Source organism: Chaetodon auriga, chromosome 19 (assembly GCF_051107435.1).
Source record: "Chaetodon auriga isolate fChaAug3 chromosome 19, fChaAug3.hap1, whole genome shotgun sequence".
Classification (NCBI taxonomy): Eukaryota; Metazoa; Chordata; class Actinopteri; order Chaetodontiformes; family Chaetodontidae; genus Chaetodon; species Chaetodon auriga.
In genome coordinates this window covers 17,691,361-17,713,818 of record NC_135092.1, presented here as the reverse complement: position 1 = coordinate 17,713,818, position 22,458 = coordinate 17,691,361, and the positions used below count along the sequence as shown (strand labels likewise).

The 22,458-nt window shown below is 43.5% G+C and overlaps 1 protein-coding gene across 8 annotated transcripts in view; it reads left to right on the top strand.

Moving 5' to 3' along the window:
• The window catches only part of rapgef1b (Rap guanine nucleotide exchange factor (GEF) 1b), a 41,031-nt gene that overhangs the window by 4,009 nt on the left and 14,564 nt on the right, over positions 1–22,458 (top strand). For 6 of the 8 annotated variants that reach the window (XM_076757576.1, XM_076757583.1, XM_076757581.1 and 3 more), the window contains exons 2-9: positions 17,294–17,439; positions 18,060–18,238; positions 20,018–20,174; positions 20,271–20,362; positions 20,446–20,604; positions 21,413–21,463; positions 22,009–22,123; positions 22,236–22,422. In XM_076757576.1, the coding sequence (XP_076613691.1) occupies positions 17,294–17,439; positions 18,060–18,238; positions 20,018–20,174; positions 20,271–20,362; positions 20,446–20,604; positions 21,413–21,463; positions 22,009–22,123; positions 22,236–22,422 (1,086 nt within the window). The remainder of the gene's footprint in view (positions 1–17,293; positions 17,440–18,059; positions 18,239–20,017; positions 20,175–20,270; positions 20,363–20,445; positions 20,605–21,412; positions 21,464–22,008; positions 22,124–22,235; positions 22,423–22,458) is intronic. The other 2 variants (XM_076757582.1, XM_076757578.1) reach the window with 1 other exon arrangement.

The following is a 22,458-nucleotide window of genomic DNA, read 5'->3' as shown; positions in this document are numbered from 1 at the left end:
AGACTTCTGTCTCACTGGACAGTCAATGGTAGTAGCCAGTCACAGCAGAGCTGATCTATCACTTCCTTATTTTAGGCTCCCTGCCCCCTTGCATAGTGTGGGAGTGCGTATTTGTGTATTTGCCTTTGACAGGGTTTAGCTGTAATGCAGAGAGTTGACTCTCGGGCATTCCTAAAGTTAACACTGAAGTGTAAGTCATTTTGATGGCTTTGAGTTTGCTAAGTGGTTACTGCATCACTTCAGACTGAAATATCTTCTTGTCTGGTGTACAGAAATAGCAAGCCCCACATGCCTTAGTCACCAAAACTCTGAGCAAGAGCTGAAGAAGTCAGGATTACAAAAGGGTTCCCCGGATGATTAGGTTTACGCTCATTGCTGATGAGTGATCCAAGTGTTGCACAGGGCAAGCTATGGGTCTTGGTTTGACATGCTGCAATTTTGAGGTTTGATGGAAAGCATTTCACCCTCCCTCTCCCGCAGAATGAGAGGCTTGCTGTTCCCATATAGGTTCAGCTGTGTTGTAATTAGTTTTTTTGTGTGCGCTGTGTATGGGAAAGCAAAAAGAGGAGGGAATAGAGCTTAGGGAGAGAAAGAGGGAGGAGAAAGGTAGAGCATTGATGGAAATCGAGTCCTTGCACAGAGAGGGAATCAGGGAGAGAAATGATTGGATCACATGTTGGGTAATGACTGGACCGAGGCTATCGATGAGCAATGGGAGGACTGTGAAGGCAATCAGGTCTTTGTAACATGAATATTTTCAAGGCCCTTCTGCATTCAGCATCTTCAACATCTTCAACATCTTCCAAGGAGCTAAAGACGACCGTCAAGATCGTTTTGATGAGATTGATGTGTAATTCAGTACGACTTTGATTTACAAGTCGTATTCATCTCTCCACTTCCATCTGCGCTCTTGAGACTTCTTTCTCAAAGGCTTGTCTTTTGAGATGATGCCTCCCTTGGTTACTCTTCTGCCAGAGAGCGGGTCATTTATTCCCGCAGGTGGCCTGCGCAGGTCTGTATATCTGTTCAGAACATCCCCACCAGATAACCGTGGGTTGGACCCTCTCCAGGACCACTGATGGCAGCTTAGACAGCTTCACTCAGACGCTCTGTGCAGGATTATGTGATTTTAGCCATATTTACAAGACAGATGATTTAATAAACAGTCGACTCGGCAAAAGCACATCACTTTTCAATTCCTCTTGCCTTCCCTCAGTGCTATTTGTGGATCTTTCCTCTGAATTGCCATGTAGTGTGACTGACTCAAGAAAGAATGATCACGCGGACCAGATAGTTGGTGACTAACTCTCAGCTGTGCAATTGAGTGATAGCTGTGAAAATGCAGGCTTGACCAGCAAGTTTTCAGTGTACAAAACCTATAACGATCCATATCACTCCTGGACCAGTAGCTGTGTGGACTCAGGCCTCTTGGATGGGCAATATAAGCTGGAGGAGCCAGGCCTCCTCAGAGGACACAGATTCTTCTCTACAGGGGGATCTAGATGAGGACACAGGTAAAGACACACAAATATGTGCAGTTCTTCTACTGATGCATGCATGGTGGAACATGAGCTCAATGCTACACTTGCTGTTGCCTCATTGATGGTGTCATTCGTATATTGCTGTAGAATAAACAGGATTGGAGCTCTGGGGAAACAGGATAGTGATTTCCTCCAAAGTGGTTAAATCTTTTGCATTTAATTTTGGGTGTTTTAATGATAATAGCAATGAAGACACTTGATAGAGCTTGTTGATGTTCTTAGCATAGAGCCTAAACAAGAAGAGCAGGCATTATTTGAGATGTAAATGAACATGCCAGAATACAGACTGCTGCTGAAAAAATATTCTAAAGCACAGGGTTCACTTTGACTTGCACGGCTACAGTAGCCGGTCACAGACGTTTCAGGCAAACTATGCATTTATTCAACAGTTTTTTTTTGTGAAACAAATGCATACTTGCATAAGGTTTTTTGGGGGGGACGTGCACTTCTTTGTTTAAAGCTGCTGTTGCGAGCTGTCGCCAGTTTTGGAGCTTTAATGTAAAAACGGCTCTCTGGCAGAATGAAATGCAGGGGACATTCCTCTGTGTGCTTTTTGTGTCGTGTGGCTTTATAGAAGGTGCTCATTTGCCCCGCTGAAGTCTTGGGTGGACCCAGCCCAAAGAGGCTGCTCTGCAGGGCCACAGCCTTCCATCACATGCTGCCTCTGCCTTATCACCTCCACAGTGTGTAGACAGAAGCCATAGCTTCTCTAATCAGGGCTCATCGGGTGAAGATCTGTCAGACTGCTGTCATCTTAATCCAGTTACACAATACAAAAAATTAGTATTGGTTACTCTGTGGGTCTGTAATCTTCACATCCAACCTGCCTGCCTTGCTTCACCATGGGGCATGTTGGGGCTTACACTGTTTGATTTATTAATGTTTGTAGAGAGTTTGTGCTTCTCCCGTTAAGCTGTGTGGACAGATCCACCCTGGCGAGCTGGTAGCACATTGAGGCTCCATAATTAAGGTAGTTGAGTCCATCATTGTGTAATTGCACAGTGCCGAGTGCCATAATACCTTGTTTTGAAAACACGCAGTCTGTGGTACACTCTGCCTAATAAATCTGTGCATTTCAGCCCAGCGGGCTGTAAGACTGGAGTATTTGTATGGGTGTGTGTGTCATGTCTGTCTACCCCAACCTGTGCAGTCTCTGTGGCTGTGATGGACCTCACTGGGGACTGGCAGATTGAGCGATTTGTTTCAAACAGACTGCAATGTAGTACAGACGAGGAGGTCTCAGTTCAGTCACAGCCGAGTTGCTCCTGATGTTTTGAACTACTGTAAATAGTCTCATACCACAGTTGGCTTGACTGCATTCAAGAACCACAGTAAGGATCATCAAGAAGATGATTTCACTTCCCAACCTCATAAAGGCAGAATCCAGGCAGCTGATACCGTGTGTTTTCAGCACATTTTTTCCTTAGAAATGGTGTCTAATCATGTGAATGAATAAAATTTCAACAATTCAATAGGAAAATATTCAACATTTAATGTATATCAGGGAATCTGATCAAACTGATCGTGGCAATTTTCGAGATATTCTATGTTTTACGGTATATTCTGTTTTCAACATCAAATTCCTTTGTTTTCTGTATCGTGGAAATCATAGATCCCTACGCTTAGGGTGTTTCTGTGTTTGCATCCTGCAAGTCATTGCTTCAATTGAATGCAGTTGGAAGTACACGTGTAAAGTATTCTTGATACGATGCTCGAACTCAAACAAGCAGAACTGAGAAACAGGACTGAAACTTCAAATGTGCCCTATGGGCTCTTCTCTCAGTTCTTGTTTTGCAGTGAGAATCCAATTGAGTTCATGTTTCTGCTTGCTGAGATTTATATTTTCCAAAGATTTCTTACAGATCTCTAAGATATTGATATATGTATGTCAATTTTAAACCAGAACCAGTTATTGGCAACGTGTTTTGTCCAAAAGAAGACGGAATATTGGTAGTGTGCGTTGCCGCATGTTGATTTGAGCAAAGAAACCTAGTGCATTATGAAACTGTTTACTGCACTTGCTGACTACCATGTATGCTTTACAGAAGGAGTGACAGCCACCATTATGAATGAAGAAAAGAAATGCCTCTATGCCTGCGAGTTTCTACGCAGTCAAAGTGAGCAGCAGGGAGAGAGTCAAAAATAGTGTGTGGCCTTGGTGCGACTGAGAGCAACGATCTCAATGGCTGAGGGAAAGTGTGGAGATCCTGAGAAAGGGCTTCATGTCAAGACGTGCCAGTGTGTTTGCTGTGTTGAGTGTGTCAAATCATGCAGACCCCAGGGTGGCATGGCTGGGTCAGGGAGCTGGCACACAATGAAGGGGATGTCCCACAGTTGCTGCCAGTTTCCGATGCCAGTCTAAATCAGGAATGGACAGAGAAGTTGACATGGCTTGCAAAAAAGTCAGCGTTGTTGTCAAGGAAGATGTGGGTGTGTCTTTGTGTGTAAATGTGGGTGTTAGTCCGGGTACATAAATCTTTAGTTTGATATCTTTTTGCCATACGTAAACCGTATGACATACTTCAATGCAGACATGCCCAATGTTTATTCTGTCTGTGACGGTGATCGAGCCTGTAGCCCCGTAGGCAGAGTGGACTTCATGTTTGTCTGCCTTCACTGACCCACTTCCTCTTGGATGTTCTTCCTCATGCAACCTGAATGCGAGAATATGTTTTTGAAATGGCAATAAAACATGCAACCCTGCGGATTTATGAGCTTCTAAGGAAATTGTAAAAGGCTTTGCGAGAGTCAATTAAGTTTGCTCCTGCAATCAGTGAACTGTGGTCTGAGGAGGTGAAACAGAAAACATATCTCTCAAGGTTTCATTCAGCACACGGTTGGACATGCTCTTCATAGCGTATCTTCTGTGCTAGTAGAATGAAAGAATTTTGCTCTTAAGTCTTCAACTAATAGTAACAAATGTGAGCTTTGACCAGAACCACAAACCTTTCATTCATAAACAGATCCTTGTGTTTCATTATTGTCTCAATAGTTTTATTGTTACAGTTGTGAGGCAACACATATGGGACATCTAGTTTGTCCAAGCAAAGTCATTGTAATAAGCATCGCAACATAAGTGAAACAAATGTAGAAAAGGAAAAATACACCGAAACAAGCGAGACAAAACAAAAACAAGAACCATAGTAATAAAGGAAAACCTGCTCCTCCCCTCAAACCTTCATTAGAGCTGCTAAAAATCAGGCACTTCATGACTGTGCCAAGACTAACAAGAACAGTTTGATCTCTTTCCAGTTATTTGAGGAAGGGATACCAAGTTTCAGCAAAGCTGTCCTATTTATCTTCCAAAGTATATCTGATTTTTTTTTTTTTTTTAAACCAGAGTATTGGTCACTTCTGCTAGCCACTTTTTAAGTGGAGGAACTCCAGCTTCCACCGTGTGAGAATGAGCTTTTTAGCTGCACTAAATCCATAAGAGATAAACTCCTGTTGAAATTGATCCCCGGCAGCAACTTACAGCTGGAGCTGGAGCAAAGATGTGGATAGGATGTTGCAATTATCTCATCATCAGCATGCTTTTCTTTTTAGACAGGTCAAAGATCAACTACATTCAGTTACACTGCGAGCAGAGACGCATTGTTGCTTTCAGCCACATCATGCACAATCTGACTTTGTCTCCTTTAAAACATAGATGTAAGGCAACTTGAATACACTGAATGGATGATTTTATGGCACCAGATGTGTTTTAAAGTGCCCGCTGTTTTCTCTACTTTTTTTTTTTTTTTTTGGATTGCTTTTAGCGTAAATTGAAATGCACGTGTTTGATTTTACTTTGTGCAGCTGTGATTAAAAAGCTGATTCTGCTGGGTCCACCTCGTGTTGTGTATGTCTGCTGTGCCTGCATGCACAGGAAGGCCAGAGGACAGAACATCAGCCGATCAATAAAGTCACTGGGAGATGATATGCAGTCATGCAGACGCCACTTTTTTCATTCGTTTTTCACAGTAGGACTGCTGCATAATGTAATGGATGTGGCCTTTTTAGATATCATTGTTGAGACAGCAAAAATACATCAGATGCCATTAATTTAATTTGATGATTTAATAAAACTGGTAAACAAATCAGACATCTATATTTTTCGACATTTACGCTTTATTTTACATTTAAGTTGGTTTGTTTTAAAGACTGACTATTAAAACCTGATCCTCAGTAATGGACCTCTTGTGGTCTTTGTCTCACCTCCACATTTCATGTCCTGCCCCGACACGCTGCTTCACGTCAAAAAAATGTCAAACCACAAACTTGCTATCTGAAAACATTTTTATGTGACCCTTTTCAAAAAGATACACAACACCACAATAGACTCATCTCAGAAGAGAAAGATCAGTGTTTTGCATGAATACTATAAATGCAGAGCTTTTTAAAGAGGAGCACACGAACACAAGTTTTCAATGAAAGAAATTTACGATGCACATTTTAAATCCCAAAACGGGAGAATGGAAAGCTCTTGGGCGTATTCATGTGAAATGACAGGCATGTACTTTCTACAGCAGCACAGAGGGAGTGAAGCACGTTCATTGTTTTGTTTGCGTGCATGATAATTAAAAGAATTGAAAAAGAAACAGTAAAGTTATTTTAGTGAGTGTTGGATTATTCATCGCTGACATAGTTTAAACAACCGCTGTCTAATTATAAGCGACTGTGCGAGGGCGAGCCTTGCTCTTTGTGGCGGACACATCTGTCATCTAAGCCTATTTTTAAGGAGCTGTGAAACAATCTGAATGCGAAGAGTTTGGTTCACCGCAGTGCATTTGAACTGCGTGACAAGTTGTGTTATTTGGCATCTGTCTGTCAGTTTTGTCCAGTGCAGTGTGTGCTCTAAGTGTCAAGAGGATGACAAGTAGCCCGCTCCACAGACAAGATCAGCTTTGTGCAGCGCTCCAACACAGGGAGAGTGGTACCACTCCTCGCTGCTTGAGGCCATTTACTCACAAGAACGCTGTTGCTTATGCTTCTCTGTCTCTCTGTATCTGCCTCTGTCTTGCACTCAGGCCGTGAAGTGATTGGTTCTCTTGTGGCGGTTTGTCTATGTGTAGGATCAGTCTCCTATCTCGAGTGCTTTATAGTGCCTGTTTGCCTCTTGCTGTCTTGCCAAACAGCTGCCGTTCACTGAGAACTCTGAATTCATCTCAGTAGATCACAGGGTTTTTAGCTGTCGCAGTGTCTCTGTTCTGGTGCTGCTTGATGTTACAGATACTGACAAGATGAGTATTTATAGCACTTTGTGGTTCTTTAGTCTATTGGTTTCACCCAAGGTGAACCTGCTGCCTGCCAGCCAGTCTGCTCTCATTCTGCCGAAACACTGGATTCAGAAAGCAAGCTTTAAATGGAATGCTAGAAAATGCAGTCAACCGCTGTAACCAGAAGGTCACTTGAAGGATCAAACTGCTTTGAGCATGTTTCTGTCGGGCGGTTGTGTGTCGCAGTGAGCTTGTTTGTCTTTGTCTCGGTATGTGTGCACTGTGCCATTAGGCCTTGCCTGTTTAGATGAGGCTAATCGTAATAGAGGGGAGCTGTAGAAGCAGAGGTTCGGAGTCAAGGCTGCTCTGGACTGTGAAGTTTGTTCAGAAAAGAGGGAGCGGCTCTCAATGAGGGAAACAAGGGACAGGAAATCGTGCCAGTGGCTTCGGCGTCAGGGGGGAAGGAACAGGAGGGGTACCCAGGATGGTGTGTACGTGTATGTACGCGTGTGTGTGCTGTGTGATTTCCCGCTTTCAGCCCTCTACCTCACATGTGCTTGCCCTGCCCTCCAGTGAAATGGCGCAACTGTGTCACTGTCTGTCGCCTCACCCATTGCTCATGTCACATCAGTGGAATCATGAGCTGTCACCACCCTGGATTACATGTGTGCCTCAGTAACATGACATGCAATCAATATCAGAATTAGGGCTACAACCACCAGTTATTTTCATCATTGATTAATCTGCCAATTATTTTTTCAGTTGCTTGATTTGGTCGCTTGGTCTAAACAATGTCTGGAAATAGTGAAAAATTCCTCAATGATGTCATCAAATTATACATTTTTGTCCAACAAACACTTAAAGATATGCAGTTTATAACACACAGAAAAGCAATGAATTATCACTTCTGAAAAGTTGGGACTGGGTAATTGTAACAGTTTCCATTTTATTATCATCCCAACAACAAGGATACTTATTGTTCAGGTAAATTAATTTTGAAGTAGGTAAAGTAAATGAGCCCATTTGAACATGTAGAAGATGTGAGCATTATTTGATATCGAGTAATTCCACAGTTTGTCTTTCCTTCCTGCAGCGAAACACACCTTTCCTACTTCAGTTTATTTACTCAAGCCTTTTGTCACTGTGCCAAATAATGTCTGCTGCTTTGTATTTTTATTTATTTTTTTAATTTTACAACTGGTTCATCCAACGCTGTCCTGCTCATGTTCTGTAGACCATGTTTTATTTATCGCAGATTCTGTTGAAAACCAGACCCTGTGGCATGCCCTCTGCAACCTTTTGCTTGTGGTTGAATAGTTTAGAGGGACTCTTTGTGTGCTCATTTGTTTCTGTCTGGGGATGTGGATGTACATTGTGTACATGTGTGTGTCTGTTGTACATAGGACAATTGAGTGACCTAGGCCTCAGGGCTCCCTCCATAGCTTTCAGTGCAACCCCACTGAACTGCTGTGCCAACTGCTCCCATTAACTAGTTCCATTAGCTCGTCCAGGGCCCACTGTGAGACCTTAACCCATGATGAAAAGAGTTACTACCAGAGAATGAGGATGACTGAGGTCAGCCCACAGTCAACGTATGTGTTCATTGTAACACTAACATTCCCACATGCGGGATCATTAATATATCACAGTTAATTTACTTTCAACTACACACATGCTAACATAAAAGGGAAGCTGTGAAAGGGTGGCCATCAAAAGCAGCGATGCAGAGGAATGAATGAGTAATAGTAATAAAAGTCGCCTGGGGGTGGGGGTTAACATGGCAACCCAGCCACCAGCAGTCCCTACCATGTATTTGGATAAGCTTATTTTTTCTTCCTCAAACCCACAAATGTGGACAAACAATGCGGTCTTCACCGTCATCACACTAACTAGAAAAGAGGAAATACGTGGGCTAACTACCAGCATTGGTACCAGTAAGAGTGAACCACCAGCTGGGGCAGCAGTAGCAGCGGTAAGAAAGGCACAGAGGGGCACAGGGATATACAAACGGGAGAAAAGATGTTGTTAACTCTGATCAGAGAGAGCTTTGAAAGGAGTTTTGTTGGCTTCACAATTAAACAGAGGAGGCATTGAGGCTAGAGACTTCTCAATGTTTATGCCACCTCACAATACACAGGCCTAATGGTCCCACCCTCTTCCAGAACACCACCTTCCAGACTACATTTGACACATTAGAGAGCCTTCAAGAAATTTCTCACGGCTAGCTTTGGATTAATAGTGTGATAATATTTCAAAGTCCCTATTGTAAAGACAGATCTTCTCTTCGTGAGCCTCGAACAGAACCACAGCAACCTCAGCTTCCCCTGTGTGGTATTGCAGGAAGTCCCTGTCAGGATATACTGTTTAATTCTGTTGCCCATGCATCAGTTGTTAAGCTGTCTACTATTTCAGTGTGCTCACTTTGCAAATAACATTTATATATCCACACAGCAACATTAGCTCGTGGTTGATTAATCACATATATATGCAAGAATTTTCCAGAATTGAAAAGCACTCTTTTCATAAACTCAGCAGTCAGTAGCAGCATACCAGCACTTTTCCTTGTCAAGAGACATCGTTCCTCCTGCTGGAAAAGTTAAAATGTCAGTGAAACTCCTGTCATTTAGACAACTTAACTCTGAGAGTCAACAACAAATACTTCAAAGCCTCATGCTGACCCACTACCCCCAGTGTCTACACATCATCCACCACATCTCATCTGCAAGCTGTGTAATTATGGAACCGTGAATAGTCTGTTCTAACCTCAGTAGCCTTGAGTACAAGTATAGTAGTTTATTTTGAGCTATGTTACGACTATAAAACATTATGTTTGTTTCCCCTCTGCTCTGCATCAAGCCCTATTTTTCTGTCATTGTGCTACAGAAGCATAACCGTATGACTTTGCGTGTGAATGCTGTTGCAAAACAAGCCACAGTTGTGTTGCTGAACGTGACAGAAGATTGAGATGATGGATGTGTTTCACAAGGCCGTGAAAATGAGCACTTCATTGCCTTAAAGCTGAAGCCAAAAAACATGCATGACCTCAGATGTTGGTGACCCACCTACTGCACCCAATGCAATGCTGACTTCTATAGAAACAAAATGTGTCAAGCATGCATCAGAGCAGAAATGCAGGGCAGTGTAGTTGGTATTCCTAGCATGAATAAAACGTTTTGGTGTAAATGGATGATGGATTTGTCTCATTATACTCCACTCTAGATGGGATGGAAATATTTGGATGCGATGTCATGTTGTCCGACTTCAGCCATTCATCCTGAGTAATAAGAACACAAGCTCATACAAATAAACAGACTCAAGAATTCAAGGTGTGTCACCAAGAGATTAGGCTGGATTTTGTTGTTATGTGCCTCTACATGCTGCTTGTTGCTTATTATGGTTTAATGCAACATATTTTCATCCCCACCGATAATTCTAGTTTCAGTTCACTTTGTAGATGCGTCACAGCGTTGAATGAGGAGATTTGTACCAGACTGTTTAATCAGTCGGGAATCAGATCACATTTGCATGTCTACGTTTATCTACATATATCTTCCCCTTTTCTAAGCTTTCCAGGCTAAAATAACCCATCAAAAATGACAAACCAGTAAGAAAGTGGATGAGGGTACTTTTTGATATTCTTCTTATCTCAGAGTGGTATCTCATGACTCATAGGCATAATGACGTCTCGTTCACTGAGCAGGAGTTTCCCAGTATAGATGTATTCTCAATCATCGGCGGCTCAGTCTATTGTGTCACCTCTGTGGTTTGTCTGTCTGATTTGAGAGCAGATGGCACCAACACATGCAAGAGACTGCTTCTGTTTACTGTTGCTTTCAAGCTGAACGTGGGTGACCAAACACGATCTTTCTAAGCAGTTATGGATCCGGTTTGCTCTTTTGTATTATGGATCTGCGTTATAGATCGCCTTGTGTTGTGTGGCCACGCTCTGTTAGCCATGGTTGTCCATGCTGTCTGTTCCCATGCAACCCAGCATGCAGAGCGCCTCCATCACCACATTGATATTTGCTTGTGGCCATTGACCCATGGATAGTGGGTCTGCTTTACTAGTCATTGACATACTGAGGGGCATGTTTGTGTAAGTTATTAATAGCCTAAAATATTGGCCGATGTTGATCTCTGTCTCACAAACAAAAGGCATGCAGCATTTTCCTCCAGATGAGAAGTGAAATGATAGTAAAATTCTACAATAATCTACAAACTTCACTGTTTGAAAAACAAATGAGTTTCTACTTTTGAAAAGTAATTGCATGTTATTATGTAAATCATTTTAGAGTCAGCTATTTTTTATTATACCAGTGAAGTGTTCATTTTGATCATAATTGTATTGAAAGTGGCTCATTTATTAGTTAGAAATGGCTTATAGTTTATTGTAATCCCTGATCCATTGGTTCAGATGCCAAGCTGACGTGATGTCCCTCTTTGGTGTTTTTTTTTAGGATTTCAGAAGTCATTAGGAAGTGAGTGGCTGAAGAAACCCAGTATTTGGTTGTCTCAGTTTGCATTGATAATCTGATTGTCCACATGGAAGCCATCTCTTCTGTGTCTCATTTGCTCATTTGTAAAATGATATACAATAGATGGGAAGTGGACTGAGCACTTAGCATCCACTGTATGTCATTTACTTACTCGGTTAAGTGGACTGGATGCTCTCAGTCTTCCTGGGGCTCCTTGTTGAACAGCATACTCAAACTGCACAGCTGGAAAACTGTAAAACCCACCACTGGACTTCTTCGTCCATTACTTCTGAAATCAGCCATTAACCAGGGCCACATTCCATATGTGGGCTTCCTCCCTTCCCTGCCATCCTCAGGCTGTAGCTAGACTTGCAATACACACACACCTATATTGTTGCTTGTTGGTAACAGAGGACATAAAAAGGATTCCTATTGAAAATTGAACACAACCGGCAGGAAGCCAACCACTACAATGGAGAGAATAAATAATTCACTAAGCACTTAACTATTTCCTGTTGAATTTTCCTCTCTTTCCTCTCCCATTTTTCTCCCAGCTGTTCATCTCACGTGCCTCGGCCTCACATTCCACACAGCAGGTCTTGCCTGTGGAGATGTGACGTGTTTTTTGTTTTACAGTCTAGTAGACAGTAAGTCACTCGCTGTGTCATCATTTTTATAGACAAATAAGGCCTCGTTGCAGGCGAAGTTGCATATAAACAATGCACTATGTATTTGTACATGTTTATCTCGGGGTGGGGTGTCTCATGTCTCAAGTGTTTCAAGAGGAATGCGTTCTGTGTACACGACAGTAAATAATATGTAACATCAGTGATAGCAGATGCTTATACCTGAGTTGGAATTAATCTGCAGCCATTTAGAACAGTAGCTTCTTTTCCACATCTGCTATGTCTGAGTTAAGAGGGTCAAATTCATTTTATAGTCAAGCTAGCGGTGTAGCTTTAGCAATGGCAATGTTGGCATGTCTATATGTTGGTCCAGACTGAAATGTATCAACCATTGGATGGATTGCGGTGAAATTTGGTACGGATATCCATGGCGCCCTCGTAACTTTCATCGCTCTGTGACTTCTCATTCCACATTACCAGCAAGTCAAAACTTTTCACTTTTCCAGTCAAATATTTTATCCACTAGATGGAACATTTTGTGCAGATTTTCATGTGTCCCTCAGAACGAGTTGTATAAGCTTGCATTGTCATCAGATCAAATTTTTAAATTGTCCAGTACTTTGGTTTATGACCAAATACATAAAAATTAAAACATGCTTTTGTTAGCATTTAGCTTTGCCTACTTACACGGAGCTGCTAGCATGGCTGAAGACTCTTGGTTACTTTTACTTGTATAGCCATTTAGAGCAGAGTGCTGTAATAAGATACAATAAAGAAACGCAAGTTAAAATCAATGATTATTATGAAAGTGCTAAATGTAAATCCAGTAGTGTGTGTGTGTGTGTGTGTGTGGACATAGATTTAATTTTCCAATCAGCCAGTAGAGAGCAGGAGGAGATTACAAAATGTTATTCTCCACACATCATTTCCATTAATGTTAACTGTCCTTTCCTGCTTTATTGAGAAGATTCTTTCAGCCATAAACTCATCTGAAGCTGTACACACACCTTCAGATGAGTTTTTCCCCTTGCCTTGCTCACTTTTCAACAGCTGGCGCGATGACCTTTCTGACTCTTGCTTCAGTCTTTTAGCAGGCTCAAGAAGTCCATATATGCAGGGCTCACACACTTTCATTGAGCAGTTCCCACTGAGGGGAGTTCAGCAGGAGGTGACAGCTGTGTGTGAAACCTTAGGCACAGCTTCCCCTGTATCCTCGTTTTCATCCTATTCCTAGAGTGGGGGAGTGGGAGGCCAGTGAGGGGCCGGCCAGCTGTCCTGTATAGATCACACCTGTACTGAACAAGAACCAGATCAATCTGTCAGCCTGTCAGTTCCTCAGTCAGATCTGGACAAGCTCATATGTCACCGGCCATCAGTTGTGTTGCAGGGATCACGACCAACAACTGTGATCCTGGGATTTCCTGCTGAATGTTTTACTGCATGTCCTCTGTCCAGAAGTCTGGTTGGACAGAGTACCTGCTGTATTAATCTAAATGTGTTCTTCATTTTATTGTTTAAGGATATCCTGAAACAAATCATTTAAAGCAAATCCCACATGTAACAGTAGGATTTTGGCTGTTTTCATTTTGTTTGGCAGCCGAGCTAAAGAACAGATATGCACGGAAATCCTTTTTCATGTTTAGAACGTAATGAGCTGATAGTTGTTTTTAGATGTAGACATACTGATGTAGAACTGTAATGAGGCTTGTGAGCTGGTGTATCTGTGTTGTGGTAGAAGAAACCCTTTGACTGATACTAGATGTATCTGGATGGCCGGTATCTATATATAATTTCGCAAAAAAGTGAAATATGGATGTCTAAGAGGGCTCAACATTTACTCAGCAAATGAGAAAATGTGTGAGCACAATGAAATATACACACAAAATCAATTTAAGGTGTATTGCATACATTTAACAGTGTTTTTTTGCCAAAAGCACTCATAAATTTGCACCCATGGTGTGTGTCTGTGTTTGTATTTGCTTATTGTGTAATTAAGCTTCGAAACAATCCAGCAAGTAGAGAGCTCCCGGGGACTCTTCTATACCACAGAGTTGTGTGAGAACTCTCCCAGGCTTTGTTCAAGAGTCGTTCAGACTGGAGTGTTTGTTTTAAATGTCCCCAAGGCCTTTCAAAGCAGCAAAGTGTTTAAGCAATTTAAATTTAAATGCCTCAGAAAGATATTTACTTGCTAAATCCTTTACTATTTATGCTTAACAATGTGATTTTAGTGATTCTCTGATTCGTTGTCTTTTTCATACATCCCTCATAGTGTCATGAAAAAATCAGCAAAACCAGAAAGAAAAACAAACATGAACATAGTTATGATATAGCAGAACAGTAAGCTCATCGCACTGTACTCTGGGAGCGAGTGTGAGGTTGCAGTGCAGCATAGTGAGGCACAGGGGAGTTGTGTGTGTGTTCAGATGATCTCTGCGGGACTGTTGCAGTTTACAACAGTGGAGACAAGCCTCACCCTTTAAGGAAGTGTAACCACACTTTGCTGTTCATCAGGCTGCCTCTGCTGCTGCAGTGCACTGCATTTTAAAGGGAGCAGTGGCGAAAATTAGGAAGCACTAGCAGGAATCAACAAGTAAAAAAGTGTTATCTCCGTTCACTACATCACTAAAAGTCAGCAAAAAGGCAGTAAAAATCCAAATATTGGCTACAAACACTTAAAAAATGTGCATGAACGTAATTCGCAGGTGCACTAGAGCGCACAGAGTTTAGGAGGCACACCAGCATAAAGGCGTGTCGTGACATGGGCTGCTGAAAAAAATAAAGGGAAAAAAATGTTTTCACTCTGAGGTTTCTTTCAGCCGTAAACTGAGTCCATGACTAGTCAGATTCAGTGTAAGAGACATTACAACCAATGACATCACCACCTCATAACTCTGGACGGCAGCAGGCGGGCAGCTGGGGAGAGCGGGGGGGATGGCCGGCCCGTCTCTGAAGGAGGGTGGACGCTGAGAGGCATACATGACTATAACAGAGTGCTTCACTGTATTCTCTGTCCCTCTCTCTTTTTCACCCTGTTCATTTCTTCTTCTGGTGATGTCATTTCCATGCTGAGCCAGACTTCCAGCGAACTCTAGAGGGGGTGGGGGTGGCTCTCTGTTCTCAGAAGTGAAGAGAGAGGGAGGGGAGAAGGTGGCGGAGAACTGAACAGGGAGCAGAGGAGACGGGGAACCAGCCCTGCGTGCACGGTAAACAGCTGAGCCACGGGGGCTGCAGTGGTGTCTGAGGGACCAGCTGTATCGATCATAGCAGTGACTCATTGTGCTGATGTCACTGCTTCTCAGCTCTGGGACTCGGGGTTGCAGCTGTAAACTCACGCATAGTCCTTCTGGGCCTGTTCAAGCTGGGATTGAGTGAGAGCTTCCAGCATATTTTGATGATAGCCAGAGGCACTTGTGCAAGGAATATGGGGGAAACAAGGTCAAACAGATAGGAATTGATGTGAGGCTAAAACTCATATGGAGGCTGCTGTGCAATCAAAAGCATACAGTCCTCTCCACACATTGCCTAGAAGTGAAAACTTGCCACGATAGCACCCTGGCTTGCGGCAAAACTGGCTAACACAGGTATGTATAGCCTCAGGGTACAAAAAGATATCCTCTCACACTGTCAGACCTAGCTGTGCTATTCACACTCTATTTAGGTGCACTGAAGCAGCACAGCATCCCCTGTGGCTAAGCTACAGTATTGATCCAGACAGCTGTGTAGATGAGCAGGTTGTCGCAGAGTCTTCACTGTGTCGAGCCACTAGTCTGACTCTGATGAACTCTTTGTCTTCCTGCTCTCTCCCTCAGTCCTGCCTGGCAGTCCTCCCCTTCACCGGAGCATGGCTGTGCATGCAGAGCCTACATATCACCTGCCTGTAAACATGCACATGACACAGCTACGGTCACAAATTATGTCTCCTGGATACTAGAGGCAGGGTTGATGTGAGAAGACATTGCATGTGTGTGGTGTAATTTCCCATATTTTATGATATTGTAATACAAATCACAGGAAAAAAGATTACAATGTCAGTTTTTTCCAGAGTTGCCCAACTGTTTACTACACTGATTGTGTGAAGCAGAAGAAACAGGCAGTTTATAACACTGCCATGATGAGGCTGGGCTACTAATGAAATTTAGTCTTAAAACATGAGAGTTTTGTTGCATTTTTAGCAAAGCAAATTGCCCTGTCGTGTACATGTGAGTGATTTGACCTGTTTGGATGTGAGGAACTGGGTCAAATGCAGATTAGAGGTGACACAACAGTCATGAGATACATTTCCAGTAACACAGCGTTCAGCTTGAATCAGCCACGCGCAGTCAGTAACCTACAGAGCAGTTTAGTTTTGCACAACTCTGAGATAAGGTTTTTAGAAAATGCTGCAAAACAAGCGCCTGAGGGGTCACGCAGGCTTCATCACATGCGTTTGTGTCGGCAGGAAACTCCACTGGAAGCGTTCTCATCAACATTTTTAATGAGACACACAGTCGTCCTTGGCTGCCTCAGCAAACTTTGGCTTTTGCTCCGAGTGAGGGATGATGAGGATTAGGGATGGAGAGAAAGAACAGTAGGGTGGATCTGCGCGTGGCATGTGGATCGATGGTGCAGATGAAAGCGCCGTCCGGCTGGACGTCTAGTTTGTGCCGTGTTCCTGCCGGTGATTGCTATTCAGCATTCAGTGTTTTTACGCTGATGACCGTGGAATGTCTGATCCCGCTGTCATCGAGCCGAGGGGAGATTAGACCAGATAGAGGTGTAATTTTGTCGCTGATAACACCCACGCTTCCTGACAACTCCCAACACTGTTATTAGTATTTACAGTACCTCCTGATTCATTTTGGTGTGGAGATAAGGGGGGAGGGGGTGGAAGGCAAGTGAGCAGGCAGTTGTCCCGGGATTAACGGTGTAGGGGACTCTCCCCAGATACAATCAGCACACTCTGCAGTGAACAAGAGGGATTCTGCTAAATTACTCTGCTATTATGAAGCCTCTCTCAATTATGTACCATAAAGCAATTTTCATCTCAGCACTAACCAGAGTATTTTATTATAACACACTCTTCTGCTCTGTCCTTGTCTCGCTTTGTGCACTGACATGTGTGTGCACTCACACATCTGGGCACATAATGGACTGCTGGAGGAGGCTCTGTGACTGTGCCTGTCCTGCAGATTTATCGCTGGGAGCAAAAATAGCAATTGAAATGCGGATGTTACAAATGCTTAAAAATAAAAATACAAATAAATCTCTAATGTTCTCCTTGCCTTAAAAATACCAGACTTGCTCCTCTTGCCGGTGTTGAGCATCGTGTCAGATGAGTAGCATTGTGTGTTAGTGACTTCAACACTTCAGTGTGCTTGTGCCATCTGGTTTTATCTAATTTCTATTTCCCCCCTGAGAATCTCTCCCCTTCTCGACTGACCACTCAACTTTCTCTGTTTTGCCTCCATCCGTAGACTCGCAACGGTCCCATCTGTCCTCTTTCACCATGAAGCTGATGGACAAGTTCCACTCTCCCAAGATCAAGAGGACTCCATCTAAGAAGGGCAAGCAACTGCAGCCCGAGCCAGCAGCGAAGAGTACTGAGAAACCTGCTAACAAGGTGTGTGTGCGGTCATGTGCCAGTAACATATGTGTGTATTGTGGGAAATCCACCTCTCTCCCACCTATTCTGTGTGTTTGTTTGCCTATTTGTGAGACGATTGCTTTCCTGTCTCATGTTTTGTGCTCCCTATGCTCCATTGTGTCTGTGTGTGTGCGAGTTTCCCTGCTGGTTCCCACAGCCTCCCAGTCGCTGTGGTGGCTGGCTGCACTACAGCAGGTGTCTAAACCTATAAAGACATGAATGGAACTGGGCCGCTTCCTGAATGAACTCCTCCGCTCCCTCTTAAGGCTTTTGGTGTAATGAGTATATTCCCCAGCAGCCTTTTTCTGAAAGACTAGAGACGTTGAGAGAGACCGTTGCTGTACTACCAAGATGGCTCCAAGCCATATCACTTGATAGATGGTGCTTTGAACTGCAAGCAAATCATGGGAATAATACAACCACAGCAGAGAGTCCAAAGTGTTATGATGGTCCAAATACTAACTGGGTTATTTAGTGAGAAATATTTCACAGCGTTCATGGTGTTTAAAAAGCTCGTGAAATGTTTGTCACAGTGAAAAGTAGTTTCGTAGTGTGATTCTAAGATGCTGCTCTGTGGTTTTGCTTTGTTTTTCTAGAAGGTCAGTCGGCTGGAAGAGCACGAGAAGGAGGTGGTCAGCGCCCTGCGCTACTTCAAAACAATCGTGGACAAAATGGTCGTGGAGAAGAAGGTGCTGGAGATGCTTCCAGGCTCGGCCAGCAAAGTGCTTGAAGCCATCCTGCCTCTGGTTCAGGTGGAGGCCCGGATACAGCACAGGTGAGAGACACATTTCTATAAAAGGCTAGAAAGAAAATTCAGGTTTGTTTTAGAGAATTCATGATTTACAGCACAAATTAGAGATTTATTCTTCTTTATTGATGCATATATATGTCTTCTGCATAGACTGAACCGTTTTGCTTTTGCTTTCCAAAACCTTTGAAAATAGTCATTAAATTCGTGCTCTCTGATTGCTGCCTTTGCTCGTCTTTCTCCCGCAGTTGATGTAATAGTTCACTATGTACCATTCGTTGATTCTTTCTCACCATTCTTACCTCTTGACGTAACTCATAACGTAGCTGGTATGCATGCTGGACATGTTCGAACTAGCATGATTTTGACTACCACTCGCCGAGCAGCTTGTGAAGCTTGATGATATGTTGTGAGAAACAACATCCCGCACCTCAAGGCTTCCTGCACTTGACGCCTGAAGCCTTTAAAATTACATTCATGTATCACCCCTTTTTTATGTGTCCCATTATCGGAAATGTTACCTGTAATGTTTAATGAAACATTCATTTCACCTTCTAGATATCTTACCCAATAGAATGAGTCTGTTTGCTCAACTTCCGCTGGATAGCGTAAACCCTTTCTGTGGAAGAAACCTGCAGCTGCTGTTTGGACTGTCAAGACATGTTAGAACTTCTCTGTCTTAGTGCCTTTCCTCATTCGTCAGCGCAGACGAAGCCATGGAGGTCAGAGGTGACAGATTTTGTATCTCACAGCCCTGTGTTTAGAGGCGATTGATGGATTGCTGCGGCAACATTGAGAAGCAGCTACCTCTGGGGATTTGACCTCCGTCTGATGGAGTGAAACTCCAATAGATCACAGCACAAGTTTACAGTTTTATTTTTCTTCAAATAAGCTGCTGTACATCAAGTTACTACTGTGTGACAAGCATTGGAAGAAGAGTTTTACCCTCTCAGGTAATAATGCTTGGATTAGTTAGTTTTGCCATGTGCTAAACATCCATAGTGTACAACAGTTTTAGATTCTCAGCAGTTATTTAAATCAATATTGGTCAAATAATTAGGTCAGTAGTGGGTGTAACTCCTACCCACTCTCTTGGCACACACTGCTAAGTTGATTAAAGTGCTTGTGTGCTAAAAGGTTAGCATATCAATCTCAGGTCTGCAAAGTTTACTAATATTGACTGGTCAGTCATATGAACCTATAGCCCTTAGACTGCGTAGTCTTTCTGGGTCAAACCTCTCCACCCAATTCCAATTGCTTCACCATCCCTCAAATCCTTCTTTTAACCCCCGTAGCTACAGCCGTCTCCTACTCACTGTAAGGCTAAGCTGTGCATACACAGTGGAGGGATATTCCAGCAGTGTGATTGAGCTGCAGCGTGTTGGTACAGGCCTGTGCCACACCTTAGTGTTGGGTCTGAATGCACCGTTCACTACAGGCAGAAACAACACCCGCTTTCCCTGTGTGGTCACACATTCTTCAGTCTGCACTAGCGAGCTTATTCCAGCCTCCAAGCTTGTAATCGGGCATACCTGCACTTCCTCAACAAATTCCTCCAGAAATGTGGAGTTTAATAGATAGAAGGAGGTGTATCATGTGTTCTTGATTCTGTGTGATTCTTGTCACCTCCAGTCTAATGTGCTGTCCCATTGCTTCTTTTCACACCCCTCTGTCGTCTTGAATCATTCTCTTTTCTGCACCTCTGCTTTCTGTATCATCTCCTTTATCTGTTCCATATGGCACTTTTCTTTTTCTCCCCGTGTATTCCTCATGCCTGCCAACCCTATTCTCACACCCTTTCAACAGTTCGGCGCTGTCTTCCTGCCATAACCGTGTGTATCAGAGTCTGGCCAACCTTATTCGCTGGGCGGACCAGGTGATGCTGGATGGCATCGACTTGGAAGACAAGGAAAATGTGGCGTCTGTCACCAGTGTCATCAAAGCGGTGTTGGATGGAGTCAAGGTAACCCTGTGGTGACAGAGGGAATGCTGTGGTTAGTGTTTTCTCCGTCCTCCTGTGGTTCCACTGAAGCCGCCTGTGTTCTCTTTCTACGAACAGGAATTGGTGAAGCTGACCATCGAGAAACAGGAGCAGCCGTCACCCACCACCCCCAACAAACCAGCCCCACCTGCTACTACCACAGCAGAGAGGTGAGTGTGCTTTCCGGAATACAAACACGCTCATTTAGACACTACAAGCAGTTCATTCACTGAGACAGCTTTTATCTGTGCAGCAGCGTGTCATCGGAGATGCCCTTGATAGATCGGGAGCAGGAGGTCTCGAATAAGACGACTCCGCCAGCTACCCCTGCAGAGGCTGCCTCTGACATACCAGATGAGGACGTAGCCCCTCCCAAACCCCCCCTTCCTGAAGCCAAAATGGCAGAGCTCAGGTGAGGACGACACACACTACAACTGCAGCTGTGATATTCAGTATCCTCTCTACATAGAGAGGCTTTTTTCGCAGCTCCAGCTCTGAAATTCAGGTGTTAGTTAATGAAAGGTTGAAATAACAATTCTGCAGGAATTTCTCAGCCAGCAGTTCTCGCTGACACTTCCATTTCAGCCAAACTGTGCTGCTGGTACTTCATGTAGCTTTTTTGTTGTCATCCAAGAGTCTTAAAGGCTTAAGATCTTCGCGAGACTGAATGTGAGATTCTTTTCAGTTCAAGATTTCTTTTTTCCCCCGTTTTTGTCTCCATCCAAAGCGAAGCATAGATGAGGCTTGGTGATGAAAGGACCACAGAAACGTGACCTTTTGCACTGTTGACACAAAAGCAGAAGTGACCGTTCTGTATTGTTTGTCTAACTTATTTTTAAACATTTGTGAAACGTTTCACACATATCAAATGAGGAATAAAGAAGGCTTTTAGGATGTGGCTACGTACGGGGGATTTCTGTGTATTTCTCTCATTCTCACTGATTTAAACCTTTCTGAGTTAGCAAATCCAAAGCATTTTGGTGCATAGTGTATTTTCTGATGTAGTTCAATAGTCCTCTCCCATGCGATCTAGCTGCAAAACCGTTGATCCAGATGCTCAACATTCCAAACTCCTCACAATCTTTCATCACTTTCACGCTTGAGCATTTAAATATAGTGCACTTTGGTTTGTTTGTTTCTCTGTCTCTTCCTCTCTCACCCTTTCTGCTGTCTCTCTCAATTTGTTTCATCTTTGGTTTCCCTTTGGATTCTGAGAACAGAGCACAGTTGAGTGCTGACGCCGGCCAAAGGAGACCCTCTCAGAAGGAGAAGTATGTTAGCCCATAGGATCATCTGTCTCCATTATAACATCCCACCCCAGACCCCTTTAAGCTTCTGGATTGGATGAAAGTTTTTTTTGACTTGCATGGTTGCATTATCCCAAAATTTGTTTCGTCTTGGGCCTCCCCTGAAGAATTCATCATCCAATCAGAAGACCGTCCAGTGCATGAGTGTGTGACTGACTTATGCATTGTCTTTTACGCTGGTCCTCCATACCGTGATGCCTCATGTTCCGCTCTTCATCCCCATTTTGACCTGGTATTAACTCACTAAGAGAATTTAGGATTGACAAGCAGGACAGCTTCATGTCATAGCTGAGAGAGGCTAACATGAAACACCCTTAATGTCATCTCACCATTCCACGGGAGGGATGTGTGTGTTCATGTATTCATACACAGATCTGTGTGTGCATACATGGCAGAGAAAGCTGTGTTTTGCGTGCTTGCCTGATTGTCCATACTGACTTTGCCTCTGGGACGAAAGCATTCGACATCCCTGTTATTTCATCCTGCTGTTCGTCTTTTTCTGTCAATAGCCCTCCACCAGCTCTTCCCCCTAAGAAGCGTCAGTCGGCCCCTTCACCGACACGGGTTGCAGTGGTTGCCCCAATGAGCCGCGGCTCCAGCCTGCCCTGCAGCGTCCACAGACAGGTGAGGGATTGTGGTCCAGTATAGTTCAGTCTCAGTTTAAGACCATTTTAACATAATGCAAAGCTAACCATTAAGAAAACGGAGTGCTAATGGTCTTTCTTTGTCTGTTCAGCAGCAGGACTACGAACAGGAGTTCCTTCAGAGACGTTTCTCTGGGGGGAGCCAGTCCTATGGGGGCGACTCTCCACGTCTGTCTCCGTGCAGCAGCATGGGGAAACTTAGCAAGTCTGACGAGCAGCTCTCCTCTATGGAGCAGGACAGCGGTCAGTGTTCTCGTAACACCAGCTGCGAGACGCTTGGTAAGACTATAAAGTCAAACGGAGGGTTTAGGTTTG